Source organism: Dendronephthya gigantea, unplaced genomic scaffold (assembly GCF_004324835.1).
Source record: "Dendronephthya gigantea isolate DGI-Jeju-01 unplaced genomic scaffold, DenGig_1.0 000211F, whole genome shotgun sequence".
Classification (NCBI taxonomy): domain Eukaryota; kingdom Metazoa; phylum Cnidaria; class Anthozoa; order Malacalcyonacea; family Nephtheidae; genus Dendronephthya; species Dendronephthya gigantea.
In genome coordinates, this window is record NW_021163221.1 from 64,190 (window position 1) to 78,956 (window position 14,767).

The following is a 14,767-nucleotide window of genomic DNA, read 5'->3' on the forward strand; positions in this document are numbered from 1 at the left end:
CATTAATCCACTTTTATTGTACATAGTCATCGTCGATCAGCCCTTGCTCAGGACAAATGCAAATTTTTAGCTTATAATATATTTCTAACCTGTGTAAAGATTATATCAATTCTGAAGGCGATAAAAAACGCTTCCAGCCTGTGAAGGTAATCGTGAAAATATTCGTAAAAACATTTTACTGAATCCAAATTGTATACATAAATAACATAATTCAGCAATGAATTTTGATCACTTCCGCATGATGTCACACATGACAAGTTTCACTAGCCGCCTTCTTGGGGGGCAAAATGCGGTAAATTAACTGGTATTTTGACTCTTTGAAAGCACTTTTGCCCCTCGAAATGGTGCATGCCTCCAAGTGGTCTATACTAGAAATTTGCAGCTTTCCTGGTGTTAGAAATTGTCTATGCTTATTGTTTTTCGTATGAAATAAAAAACAATTAAAAAACCAGTACAGAGGCCTCATTTTTTGCACAAATCACGCTTGTTCATGATTTATATCTGCCATTTTATGTAGATTATTGGAAAGCAGCAGGATAAAAAAGTTTGGGTATTCAATAAAGACGTCCAGATGGATGAAAATGGATTATTGATTCCGCTCGAAAATAAGACATTCCTAATGAGCAAAGACACCGCCCTCACACAGATAACTGACGTAGTAGGAGGAACTTTCTATTTGCTTATACATACATTTGTACTTTACTCATGCATGGTCCTGGTTGGTTTGATTGGTTTTCGAACCCAAACGTAAAGAAATTCGCTTCTTTTAACTTTAAAATGTAACTTTACTCTAACATCAATTTCGTTCTTGAAATGTGTACCATGCACACGCATAAATGTATGCATTTTTCATCCCATAGCTATTTAAAATGGAATAAGTGCATGTTCCGCCTGCCCTCTCGCCTCCAGCCATATTCCAACCTCATAGCCATGCAATTCATGCAAACGCCATGCATGAACGGTGTTACGTTAGCCCGTTTTTTACACTGCGTGAATAACATTTATCGCTTTTTCTAGACTTTAAAGATGGTGAAGCTTTAAGACAACTGATTCTTGCCAAAAAAGACTTATTTCAAAACAATTTTCCACAAGTTGTAATGGGGCATGCTGCAAGTGAAATGGCGGCAAAGTACCATTTACTCATTCAAGAATTTGGTGGGTGCCCTACACCAGTTTTTATGGGCGAACCCCTATCTGGGAAAACGACTGCTCTCGCAGCCGCTTTCAGTGTATTTGGTATCCACAAGTTCAGCAGCGGTATGTCTGGTTAAATGGATGATAGTACTTCCAGTCTTCCAGTTCCAGGCTCTCAAATGTATATGCCTATATAACAAATAACGCATTGTATACGTTTAGAATGCTCAAGTAAATTCATTGAGAAACGACAGTCTATGACCACGATTCCTTTCGGATGGGACGATTTGTTGAATGTCAAAGTTATGAAGAACGTGACAGTAAATTTATACAATGTTGTGAGTACTCAGAAACAAGTTATGGCAATATCTGTATACGCGCAAGATGTATTAATTTCTTATATATAATATTATTAATTGAGTTATGTGTAAGCGATTTATTTTTCAATTACCGTCCTTTTTAGGCTGGAAGTGCGACTTTATTATCATCCCTAAAACTTCACACGGTCCCGCTCATTACTAAAAACGAAAAGTGTTAGGAGTTGAAGTGAGTTTATGGGAAATGCATACACATATCTAGTATATCTTAAACTTTTATTAACAAAGTGTATCTACATTCGTTTGCTAGAATCAAGTCTCGATGGTTACCATTATATTTCAAGGAGCTATCTCCGTGACTTGAGGGAATGGCGTTGATAAAGGCCCAACATCTGCACCAAAAGATTGTAGATGCGCGAAAAAGCATTACCATGGTGACATCCCACCTATTTTGCGAGTTGTGCAAGTGCGAAGAAGACAATGATTATCAGAAGCCCAAGAAATTATTCAGAACAAAATTTTGCAGAGGCAAATTAGACATTGTTGTTTTGTTCAATGAAGGTATACCAATTACAGCCCATTGTGTTGCTTAAACACCCATTGTGTTGCTTAAAATCCAAAGATTTCATGCATAGCCTTCTTTTTTAAAACAGAGTGGAGTGATTAACTTTAGTGCTATATTTTTCTTTTAGATTCTGGAAAAAGTGAACCTGTTGCACTTGTATGAATTAGTGGTAAAAAAATTGTCTGCAGTTATTTTACCATTATAATGTGACATCGTAAAAAAAGACTGTGGGCCGTCAAAAAACAATACTCTAACGGATACTCTAACCTTTGGCAGTATTGAGGATGGACAATCAAAATCGAATCGCTGATTTTGTGAAGGATACTCTAACCTTTGGCAGTATTGAGGATGGATCCAAAAGACGTAAGCTAATAGGGGCCTGTAGCAAGTTCCCTGCTAAAAGGTTTATTTTCCAGTGCACATTGTTAAAGTTTAAATTTATCTGTCACGACAATGAACATTTTACAAGGGAACCAATAAATTTTAGTTTAGTATAATTCTGTTTATGAAAGTAAAAGCATAGATGTACGAGGCGAGGCCAGGCGCAAGGGTGCAGTTGCCTTCCAGAAACATTGGAATCTAAAAAAGCTAGCATTAATCTAAAAATTTAATGTGGAGATGATGTTGCATTGGGTGAAAGAGGTTGTAGGAGGTAACATGGTCCAAGGCCTAACAGAAGAGTCAATTAAGGTCTTTATTAAATCCAGTGGCATTGGCTGTGTTGATTGACTGGTTAAATTTTGCTCTGCAGGGCATGCTGGGCAGCAACTGTGTGCTGTTAACATACAAAGGGAATGGTTTGCTGAAGAGACTCTCGCTAAACTGGACACTCGTAAGTTTCACAATGAAGATTAACGAATTTAAAGAATTAAATAAAATCTATATTACAAAAGAATGAAATAAAACATACAATTTTTGTTTAAATATAACCTTCTATGTATGGATTATACGGTTTTATTAATGTAATCTACAAATCCAGACCGCTTTTATTCATCCTGGTTTGACTTATAACCTTTTCATGCCAATACAGATCTTGGAGAGAGGAGCAACGAAGGGACGTGACAAAAGGAAAAAGGTCAGCAACTCTTTACGAATAATTGGTATCGTATACAATCTTAGCAGCTGTTTATTTGATATAGTCTGACTATATGTACATGCATGTCAGTAGCTAATTTTGTGTCCATGCAGCATCACATAATTTATTTAATTTTCTAGTTTATATCTGATATATATATATCTGATATATAGTATATATATATACATTATATAAAACATTATATAAACATATATATATATATAATATATATATATATATATATATATATATATATATATAATATATATATATATATATATATATATATATATATATATATATATTGTTATAAACTCAGAACACAACTCAGGTGTGTGTGGATACATATATTAAAGAAGATTCCGTCGACTACATACAGCAGAATATTTACACGAGTTTATATAGCAAATCTTTTTGGGTTTTTTACTTGATTAACATAACAATACTTAATTGTTTAATTCGCATAATGAGTTTATATTAGTTTCGCCTATAACTACAATATATGTCAATAATGATCTCACAACATCCCTTTCTTCCTCAACTTTGGAATCGATCCGGCAGATAAACTTCACGTCCTCGGCGCGTCACATAAACAGGTTGTCTGCCACATTGTGGATTGATTGACTGATCTACTACTTTGTCACAATCGTCTCTTGTCTCTGCTAGTTCTCCTTTCTCAAACTGCGATGTCTCGCGTACGATCTTGAAATGTGACTTGTCTCGCACGAACACTTTCCATCATCAAATCGAGCTGTTACACCGTGTCCATGTATCTGGGTTACTCTACCCGGAATAATACTTAGTGGATCTGTTCGCCTGTTCTTCATGAGAACCCTGTCTCCAACAGCAATTCTGGACTTTTTCACATTTCTACGCTTATCATGATATCTCTTGGACTTGAGTTTATACGAAGCATCATTCTTTCTGACTTCACAATCATATTCGTGCTTGAATGCATCTGATATCTCCGGCAATACACCAAGTCTCATTTTTCTTCCAAACATGAGCTCGAATGGACTTCTCCCTGTAGCAGGATGCGGTGTGGCACGGTATGCATTTAACATTCCTTCAATCAGATTGCGGTATTTCTTCTTCTCTACTTTTGCAATCCGCTCCATCTTCTTCAGGTTCTGCATAAATTTCTCTGCTTCACCATTTCCTCTCGGATGTCTAGGTTTCACAGGTTTATGTATGAATCCCTTCTCACGAGCATATTCACTGAATTCATGTCCATTGAACGGAGGTCCTCGATCTGACTTCAATTCTTTCACTGTTCCAAACGTTGAAAACCACAAATCCAGGATTGGTTTCACACATGAAAACGATGTGGATCTGCAGTAACTTACAACAGGATAACGGCTGTAGAGATCATACCCGACCAGGGCATAAGTTCCATCCTTAAACGGTCCCTTGAAATCCACAGAAATCGTATGCCAAGGACCTGGCGGCAATGGTGTTGATTGGAGCGGTTCGTCGTAGGTGCGATGATGGGTGAATTGACAGCTTTGACAATTTCGTACAATCTCTTTACATAGTTTGGCAATTCCAGGAAACCAGATCTTCTCCTGAAGAAGCTTCAGTGTGCGGGTTTCTCCTGAGTGCCCAATCTTATGCGCTTTCTGGACAAATTCTCTTTGACAACTGAGAGGGGGAATAACTTTATCTTTATACAGGATGATTTCTTCAACAACAGATAGGTCGGACGCTACTCCGAGAAATCTTGCAATTCTTCCATCATTTCATGTCTTTTCCAAAGGTTATTCTGAATCACTTCTTTCAGGAACTGGTAGTCGCTATCATTTTTCGCGATTTTCGAAAGGTACACGTTTTCTTCAGAGACTACTGCTCGTAATCCTTCCTCCATCTCGTTCACTGATTTCACCGTGGGAACATCGTTATGATTTTTCGTCAGGTGTCTTGATCCATAATCAGCGATGTTTTCAGCTCCCTTTTGGTACTTGACCACATAATCTAGACCTTGTATGGCAAGAATCTGTCGCTCGATTCGTAACGGTGCTTTCGACGCTGGGTTATTAAAGAGATGCACAAGTGGTTTACAATCCGTGATAATCTCGAACTTTGGCGCACCAACCAAATACTTATAGAAGGCATCAGCACACGCAAATTTGATCGCAGCAGCTTCTAATTCGGTTTGTCCGTATCTTGTTTCAACATCAGTTAAAGCACGGTTGGCCACATGACACATTTTCCATTGTCCCTCGTCGTCTTGTTGGCATAGAATGGCACATAGTCCCCCTGGAACGTTGCTAGATTTTTCTGTCTTCTTTCCAGCATCGACGTAGATCCTCATTGGTCTATCAGGAACAAAATAGGCAAGGGTTGTTTGCTCCGTCAAACTGTTCTTTAGACTTTCGAAAGCTTCCTGTTCTTTAGGTCCCCAGGAAAAAGTTGATGTTGATTTCGTTAACTGTCGCAACGGTGCAGCAATCTGGGCGAAGTTAAAGAAAACGAGACATATATCCCACCATTTGCAGAAAACTTCTTACTCCTTCTTTTGAGTTGGGTTCTCCACATTCTTGTAATGCTCTCACTTTTTTCTCTGATGGTTTGATTCCTTCTGCCGTAAATCTGACACCATAAAACTCGACTTCTTCCTTTCCAAATTCACACTTCTCTAATCTCAATGTCAATCCGTGGTCTTGCAGACGCGTCAGGACTAGATCGAGTGTTCGATTATGCTCGTCCCAGTTTTTTCCACCAATTAGACAATCATCTCGGTTACATTTCACATAAGGAATTCCCGCTAAAATCTCGTTTATTCGTCTGTCGAATTCATCTTGACTGGTTATCCATCCCTGCGCAAGCGTCTCATGCTTCAAATTCCCCCATGGCGTGGTCACGACTAAATATTTCTTGGATTCCTCGTCAACTTTCATTTGATGATAGCCATTATTCATATCCAAATGTGAGAACACTTTGCAATCGCCAAAGGACGCAGACAGCTCGTCTATTCGTAAACCAGGCACGATGCGAGTCCTTGATGCTCCTTTGTTAGCCAATCGGAAGTCTGCAGTGATTCGAACATCATGATCTCCTTTCGGCGTGATAACAAGTGGACTGGCATATGAAATTGGTTCTCCAGGTTTAGTCCAAGTCATTATCCCTTCTTCCACGAAGTAATCCAATTTCTTTTTGGTTCTTTCTGCGAGATGATGTGGCACGGGTCTTGGGTTTGTATGACAGGTTGTGCATCGGGGTTCAGTTCGATGTGGGTAAGGATTGGTTCACCTGTTTCAGGATCTTTTAGTGTTCCTATGCCATGGAACATTTTCTTGTGCTTCTGCAGGATGTTTCTGAGTTCTTTCTTCTTGAGCGGTATTTCCTCTTCAGGTTTACACTTTCGTTCAGTGTCGTCACTTACGCCCGCATCGACTTTCTTAACAAACTCTCCCTCAGCGCTGTATTTAATCATACCGAGTTTCATCAGTGTTCTTTCGGATAACAAGGAGTGTTTATGGATACAATCTTCAACAATGTAGAGATCGGCGAGTGTCTCTGCGTTCTTGTTTGACATCCTTGCATCTTTAATTGTAGCTATAACTTCAATTTCTTCACCATTCAGGGCGTAGATCTTCTGTTTTGGCTTCTTAATCTGCCTCTCAACATCGGGATTTCCTTCATGAATTTTCTTGAAATCGCTTACGGAGATTAGATCAACGTCAGCGCCAGTATCTGGATCAACGATGATTTTTACTCCAAATATATGGACGGGTAATAAAATGTTGCTAGCATTTTGTCCTTTGACCGCCCGTATACCCAATTTCTCGCTAACACATCTGTAAAATTCGGGATCAGAATCAGATGAAGCAACACGGTCTAGTATGGAATCATTCGTCCATGACCACCACACAATCCGGCAGCTTCGGCAGCTTTTACTTGCTTATTTCTGTTGTCCAATTTTCTCGAGAAACACTGTGCACTGAAATGACCAACCTTCCGACAGTTGAAACATTCTTTCTCGGCAGCTGGGCATATAGGGTGTGATCTATCACGTCCACACTTGGTGCAAGCTTTCTTCTCTTTTTCGTCATTCGAGAGTTTCCTCGGGTTTTCGCGATTTCTAAATGAATATAACTTCTGTGATTTCCTTCTCGCGAATCTTTTATTAGCTACTCTTCGCACTTCAAATTCGGGAAGTTCGCTCTTGATTTTCATTTCGTTTCTTTGTGCTTCGACGTCTTGCTTTGTAGTTGCATATTTCAAGAAGTTCTCAAGCGACCAATTATTCTCTAATGCTTTCGCTTGTAGGCTTTCATCTTTACACGTTAATATTAAACGATCTAGGATCATCTCATCATCCTGTCCGTGAAAATCGCATTCTTTAGCGAGTCGTCGAAGTTCAAGTTCATACTGTGCGATAGATTGGCCCGGTTGTCGAACGGCTTTGTTGAATCTAAATCTGGCGTGAAGTCTTGTGTTTGTTGCAACATATACATGCTCGATTTTAGCAATAAGCTTCTCGTATTCGTCAAGATCTCCCTCCGGTTCAGCTCCATTCTCGTCTATAGAAAGAATTCTATCCCCACCATGGACTAACAACGCTGCTTTCATGTCTTCAGGCTTTACGATGTCGAAGTATTTCATTTGAACTTCAAGTCTTCGTCTCCACAGTTTCCATTTGCATGTGGTTTCTAATATGTCTTCGTCTGGCTCGAATTCTTCAATTTTCAACGCTTTCCTCGGTTTAGGAGGCATACTTGCTTAAGTGAATCCTCGTCGCCAATGTTATAAACTCAGAACACAACTCAGGTGTGTGTGGATACATATATTAAAGAAGATTCCGTCGACTACATACAGCAGAATATTTACACGAGTTTATATAGCAAATCTTTTTGGGTTTTTTACTTGATTAACATAACAATACTTAATTGTTTAATTCGCATAATGAGTTTATATTAGTTTCGCCTATAACTACAATATATGTCAATAATGATCTCACAACATCCCTTTCTTTCCTCAACTTTGGAATCGATCCGGCAGATAAACTTCACGTCCTCGGCGCGTCACATAAACAGGTTGTCTGCCACATTGTGGATTGATTGACTGATCTACTACTTTGTCACAATCGTCTCTTGTCTCTGCTAGTTCTCCTTTCTCAAACTGCGATGTCTCGCGTACGATCTTGAAATGTGACTTGTCTCGCACGAACACTTTCTCATCATCAAATCGAGCTGTTACACCGTGTCCATGTATCTGGGTTACTCTACCCGGAATAATACTTAGTGGATCTGTTCGCCTGTTCTTCATGAGAACCCTGTCTCCAACAGCAATTCTGGACTTTTTCACATTTCTACGCTTATCATCAGACAACCGCAAGTTTCGAACAGCAAACAGGAGATTAGACCGGAGTGAAGTAAACATCGATGATTCAATTGAAGACATGCCACCTAAGAACAGGGAACTAAATCCGGAAACTATGCCTATGGCTGACATATGTGTGTTTGAAGTGTCGGAAGAGAGAATTCTAGAACAAAGTGAAGTACCATCGGGACTTGAGGAAAGCTCAACAAGGTTGAACAATAGCATTGGGGAGCTGACTGACGATAATATTATCAACGAAAAGCAAATCCTAGAAGAAGTTAAAACACGATCTGGAAATGAGGTTAACACAACGAAGAATTCAACGATGTGGAACAATAGCATGGAGAAATTGACTGAGGATAATAACATGAACGGTAGGCCTATAGAACGTAATGAACCACCATATGCAAACATAAGCACTGCAGGTCTAATTAACACCTCAGGTAATATTACGGCAAATGTATCAAGAACGGTCAGTACAGGGGAAGCACAAATCAATAATGGGCGTTTAATGGGTTACTTTTGCTCCGAAAACGTTTTCAACCTTAGCCACAAAATTTTAAGTGACACTGAGATAAGAGTGCTGGGCAGAGGGTTACAGTTCGTACCTACTTCATCTAAGATTGATGAAGGGGATTTAAGAAAGGATTTTAATGAATTTTGTCGTAGAATGCGTAATAGATGGCATTTTAGGGATAACGTAACCGCGGACTTCAGTGAAATTCCGGCATTTCGTCCTAAATCCACCTGGACACCACTGAAAGGCGGTCCGTCATTGGAGTTGTTCTTAAGTCAAATTGAGAAAGAATTGTTTGAGTTTATTCCTAAGAAAACCCACAAATTTAATCTTAGCAAGAAGGAGTGGTTGGCGTTGAAAGCGTTAATAGAGGATAAAAGTATAATTATTAAACCAGCAGACAAGATTAAAGCAAATATGAAAAAAGGGGAGTATATATAGTTTACACGGACTTTGAAATGGAAATTTCGAATATATATTTTTAAATATATGAATTAAAACCAAGTAAAATTGATTAACGCATGCGATAGGCTCTCGTGTAGTTTAACATCCCATGATTTCTGTCTAATGACTACATTACAGTTTGAATACTTTCATAAGCAATATTTCTCTTTCGCTTTAGATCCCTATTCGACTCGGCAGTTGTGAACAACATAACCGTGGAGGACCTGCAAGAAATGAACGATGCAGAATCACTCGCTCCGCCTGTGCCCTCTTGCGCTGTCCATCGTTCCTTCGTCAGAGAAGAGGAACACCGCCGACTCGAAAATGCTAGACGCCTACGCCGAAGTTTGCCGCTGACCTCATCCGCGTCGTCAGAAGCAGATTTTACATTTGTTGAGAGGAAATCAAACAAAGACGGCGAGAGATCCTCGTTTAAAAGAAAAGGTTGCAACGAAGAGGAACATTCCGATGAAGAGGATGACGATACAGGGTGTAGAAGAAGAGGAAGAAGAAGAAGAAGTAGAAGTACAAGTAAAAGAAGAAAATGATGATGATGATGATGATGATGATGATGAAGAAACAGGTAAAGAAGCAGGCGAAGAAGGCGAAGAAGGAGAAGGAGAAGGAGAAAGAGAAGAGGAGGAAGTAGAAAGCAACGGTTGGATAGACGTACCAGATAATGGATGGGTGCAGAATGATCAAGTATACCTGGCCAAAGTGTACGAGCACATCAAGTGGAGGTTGGTTAGAGATCATCCTGTGCATTTCTAAAACAACATGTAATTTTCGCGCCTTTTCCTTCCTTACGTCCCGCAACTTTTTCCCATTAGGTTTCCAACAGAGCACTTGCCTCAAATACCAACACTCGCATTCGAAGCACGACGCGATGCGGCCAAGAGAAAGGAAAAGGATTTTGACATGAAACCAGATCCGTACATTGATGCGTGGATGTTGATCACCGGTCGCCTTCGCGAGGTATTCGATGTGGAGAAGTTCGTGTTAAAGTTTGTCGACGTGGAATATTACCTATTCAGCGCTCGCAAGTTCCTAGGTTGTCGTATCATGTATGATGGCTGCCCAATTGTACGGACGAAACAAAGACTGGCAGTTATAAAAGACCAAGCTGCCGAAAAATCTCATCATCTCGTTGGGGAGGCAGAAAAGAAAGAAATTCCATCAACGGCGCGCGGTGATCTGATCGTAAAACGCTGTGGATGTCGCCATTAACTTAGCATAATTATTGCGTGAAAACGTAATGAACGTAAATTTGTTGTGAACTACCGATATGATTATTTTACCATGATTTAATATTACCTTACTTACTTTGGCAATAGTAACCCTTAAAAAAAGGTGAAAGGGAAATAGAATCTCGCGTGTAATATCCGATAGACGCCGGTAATAAAAGCCGGGCTAAATTCAACAGAGACCGGGCTAACCTCCATACAAACTGTGTTAAAAGTTCAATAGAAACCGATATGCCAGAATATATTCCATTTTACTTGATGTTCATTTTCAACATTTCATGTTTATACGCTTATGCTACCTATAGGCACCATGCACTTGCCGAAGTTTGTGTAAACCAGTTCGTGTGCAAGATGTAAATTATTTAAGGCTACAAGAATATCATATTCTTCCTTAGATTATCTGTATTATTAAAAACAGAATAACTTCACGTGTAAATTAAATTAAAATGATATACATCTTGAAATAAGGAAACATTTTTTTTCTAGCATGCTATATATCTTGCATGAAGTTAGCCAGGAAACTATTGAACTTAGCCGGGTTTATATTAAAGTTAGGCCGACATCCATTGAAGTTATAGCCCAGCTTCTATTGAATTTACCCTTGTATTTATTTTTAGCCTGGCTTATATTTAATTTCCAATTTTAAATATATTAGAAAACCCCGGAAAAAAGCAATATGAAATAAAATAGGATGGAGAGAGGCATCAGAACTATTCAAATTTGATAAAAGCAAGGCTAATTGAAATAGAAGCCGCGGACTGAGTCGTGTAAAAGCCGAGCTAAATTCTATAGAAGCCAGACTAATTTCAACAGAGGCCGGGCTAACTTGAATAGAGGTCGGACAAACTTAAATAGAACGCGGCCTAAATTCAATAGAGGCCGGGCGAACTTCAATGCAGGCCGGGCTAACCTCATGCATTAGAATTCGAGCTAAATTGAATAAAAGTAGGCTACTTTCAACATGCAGACGGAACTTTTCCTTGCCAGATTCTGTTCCCCGCTTTTTATGTAATATTCTTTTTTTACAATCAATCATGATGCTAATGCTAGTTAGAAACCAGTGGCAAAATTTGTTAAAATGTACGTTTGCAAGAGAATAGCTTCACTTATTTGGAAGCCAAACATTTCCTGAGCACTGACACTTTTTGCATTGGCACCAGAGTGTCTCGCACAAATCTCTGCAATAGGAGTTTCTAACTGCATTAGGCGATCATAATTATATTTTGCAACTTCTTCATTGCTGTAATACAGTCTAGTAGCATCAATAAATTTATTTAGATTAGATAAAACTGTTGGCTGTCTAGTAAGGAGCTGTTTCCAGTCATTACAACTTAATTCTCCATTTCGAAGTCGTGATAAGATGCCTTTAAATAACGTTTGATCATGTTGACTACCCCTTATCCTCTGGTTAACATCTAATATAACTACATTGTTAAACATTTTATATGCTAGAAAACCCTGTTCAGCGATTGAATTAGATGGTTTACTATGATACAATGGCTTGTCGCCAACGGGAGGAAGTTGGGCAGGATCGCCAATTAAAATTACGGATTTTCCACCAAACAACTTATCCTGTAATCCAGTAGCTTGTCTACAACGTCTATCAATCCATCCCATTGTAGTTTGACCAAGCATAGAATATTCATCTATTACAATATAGTCAACTGGCAACAAATCTTTTTGCAATCCAGGCTTTGGCAATTTCAAAAATGAGTGAATGGTTATGCCATTTATGTTAAATGATGCCTTGCCAGTTGTAGCAGTCACAATACATTTCTGCTTTAAATATTTTCTTAGAGCATTAATAAGGAAACTTTTTCCTGTTCCCCCTTCACCAATAATAATAAGCAAAAGTGGTTCTTTAGATTCGACATTGTTATAATGATTTACAATAATGTTATATCCCCGCTGTTGCATTTCAGTAAATGTACTTGTATCAACTTTGTTGTCGCATTCACTTAAGGAAATAGCATAGTCACTCTTTTACTTTGACCCATTTTGGCATTTCACCAATTTGCTGGGGTGTGTACCTTGCAGAATCTAAATGCCAATCACATGATGTATTGCTGTTGGTATGGGGAGTTTCATTAAGTTTATGATAATTAGAAAGAATCATCCATTCTTCTTGATCAGAGCTTTCATTTTTTTCAAATAATTCATTCTTTTGTTGCATAACATTATCTAACACATTTTGCAATTGTTTTTCCCAATCTGGCACATGCTGGTTTGCAAATGGAGAATTTAAAAAGTTGAGCCACGAATTTACAAAAGTTGTGTCTGAATGTTCCTGGTTATCCCATGCATCATTTTGCGAGTTTCTCCATGGCTTATACTTCAAAAGCTGGTATTTGCAATATAGTGGATAATTAATTTCTTTTGGATTTGAAGAGTAACAAGGAAAGAAACGTGGAATCACATTTGGTGACCGTTTTACAAGCTTATTTTTTACAGTCTTGTACATTGTTACAAATTCAACAAAACTTATTTTCATTACATGTGGGAACTCGTCCTGAAAAATTGAACGGTTTGCATATTTATCTAACAATGAATCATTTGTACATCGATTATCTGTTTGTTTCTGATTTGTCTTAACAAGATGAGATCCATTTAAATTCACAGGCAAAACGTCAAATGATGAACTATACAATTTTAATGAAAGGAGTAGGTACATTGTCTCCTGGGCACTGAAATCTCTTTCTCCTAGTGTTTTTATCATGATTTTTTTCATTGCCTTCAAGGGACTTGTACAAGAGTTTAGGTTATGCACAACTGAGTTAAATGCTTTTTTCAACACGTTCAACCTGGATTCACCTTTTGCAGCATATTTACACAAATATTCTACACATGCATGATAATCAAGTATGACTTGGATATCACAATTTGCTCTCCATCCCTCAAGTTGAATTCTCTGATGGTTATTTAATCTAGGGTCATTTCTTCAAGTAACTATACTTGCTTTGTACTGTACACTTTTGTCCTTTGTATGCATTTGTTGAAACTCAAGTCTAGTTTTACTACAACAATCAAACGGGTATTTGAATCTACAATAGAGCCCTTCTTTGTTTGGCTCATGTCTTAGACAATATTTTGTGCTACAATGAGTATGGCGTTGAACAGTGTTTACTAGATTTGAATAATCATTATTCCGTTCAGAGTTTGGAATATTTTTGTGTTTTTTTGTACAAGGATGAACCAATGGTTTTGTCCATTGTTCAAACTCAGGTGGACAGGGATTCCATGTATTGATTGGTGTGTCTACATAATTGCAAATAACCTTCGCTGCTTTTTGTCCTTCATCAAATTCTACTGAAAGAGGAATGTGACATGTATCTAGACATTTTTTCTGTTTTTCTGCTATGAAACCCTTAAGAGCTATCTCTGTTAGTTTACAAAGACCTGGATCAGATTTTAATTTTGCAGTGCCATGGCAATGGATACTACCTCGAGCTTGAAATTCATATCCGTACCAATGCCACTCAGCATTCATTGTGTCATATAGCCAGTGCTTTAGAAATTATTCTAACCGTTTAGTAAAAAACCAGTCAACTAAGTGAGGATTATTAATAACATTTTTTCGCCTATCTTCCACACTCAAGCTATCAACATTTGTCGAAAAAAGGGAATGTAACTCAGGCCATTGAAGATCAGCAAAAGAAAATGTAAAAGAAAATGTTGGTGCACCTTTTGCTAAAATAATTGCTTTTAAATCTTCTCTTATTTTATACCAATACGCTGAGCTACCAGTGATATTTGCTACATATCTAGAAAGTTTAGACATGAAAGAAGATGATTTGTCACTACAAGCCATTTCACGTAACTCATCTAATGTAAGATATGATTCATCAGGATTTTGTTTTAAAAATACAGCATTTTGTTGAAGAGCTTGTTTCCTTTGTATCATATTAAGAGCCCAATAGGAGAATCTGGGATGACTAGCAAACCTATATATCCACTCACCATTGATTTTTTCCGAATATTTAATTAAATGCTGAATACGTTTGGCAAAAGGAATGTCTCTTGGCAAACATGGATTTGTTGGATCACCATTACCATCAGGGAAAAGTGTTGGAAAAGCAAGAGTAGCAAGAAATGGTGTTGTATACTCATTTAATGGTTGGTCATCAATTGTTGGCCTGTTTATTTTGGTGG

The 14,767-nt window shown here is 38.2% G+C and overlaps 2 protein-coding genes across 2 annotated transcripts; one reads left to right on the forward strand and one right to left on the reverse strand.

The window, feature by feature from the left end:
* Positions 1 to 961: 961 nt before the first annotated feature.
* LOC114539668 lies at positions 962 to 1,891 on the forward strand. Its single transcript, XM_028560278.1, has 4 exons — positions 962 to 1,257; positions 1,357 to 1,472; positions 1,598 to 1,680; positions 1,762 to 1,891. The coding sequence occupies exons 1-3, from the start codon at positions 1,098 to 1,100 to the stop codon at positions 1,670 to 1,672; spliced, it is 351 nt and encodes a 116-aa protein (XP_028416079.1). The 5' UTR covers positions 962 to 1,097; the 3' UTR covers positions 1,673 to 1,680; positions 1,762 to 1,891.
* A 9,777-nt stretch (positions 1,892 to 11,668) lies between these two features.
* LOC114539652 (ATP-dependent DNA helicase RRM3-like) lies at positions 11,669 to 12,535 on the reverse strand. The gene has a single exon (XM_028560266.1). The coding sequence runs from the start codon at positions 12,533 to 12,535 to the stop codon at positions 11,669 to 11,671; it is 867 nt and encodes a 288-aa protein (XP_028416067.1).
* Positions 12,536 to 14,767: the final 2,232 nt, after the last annotated feature.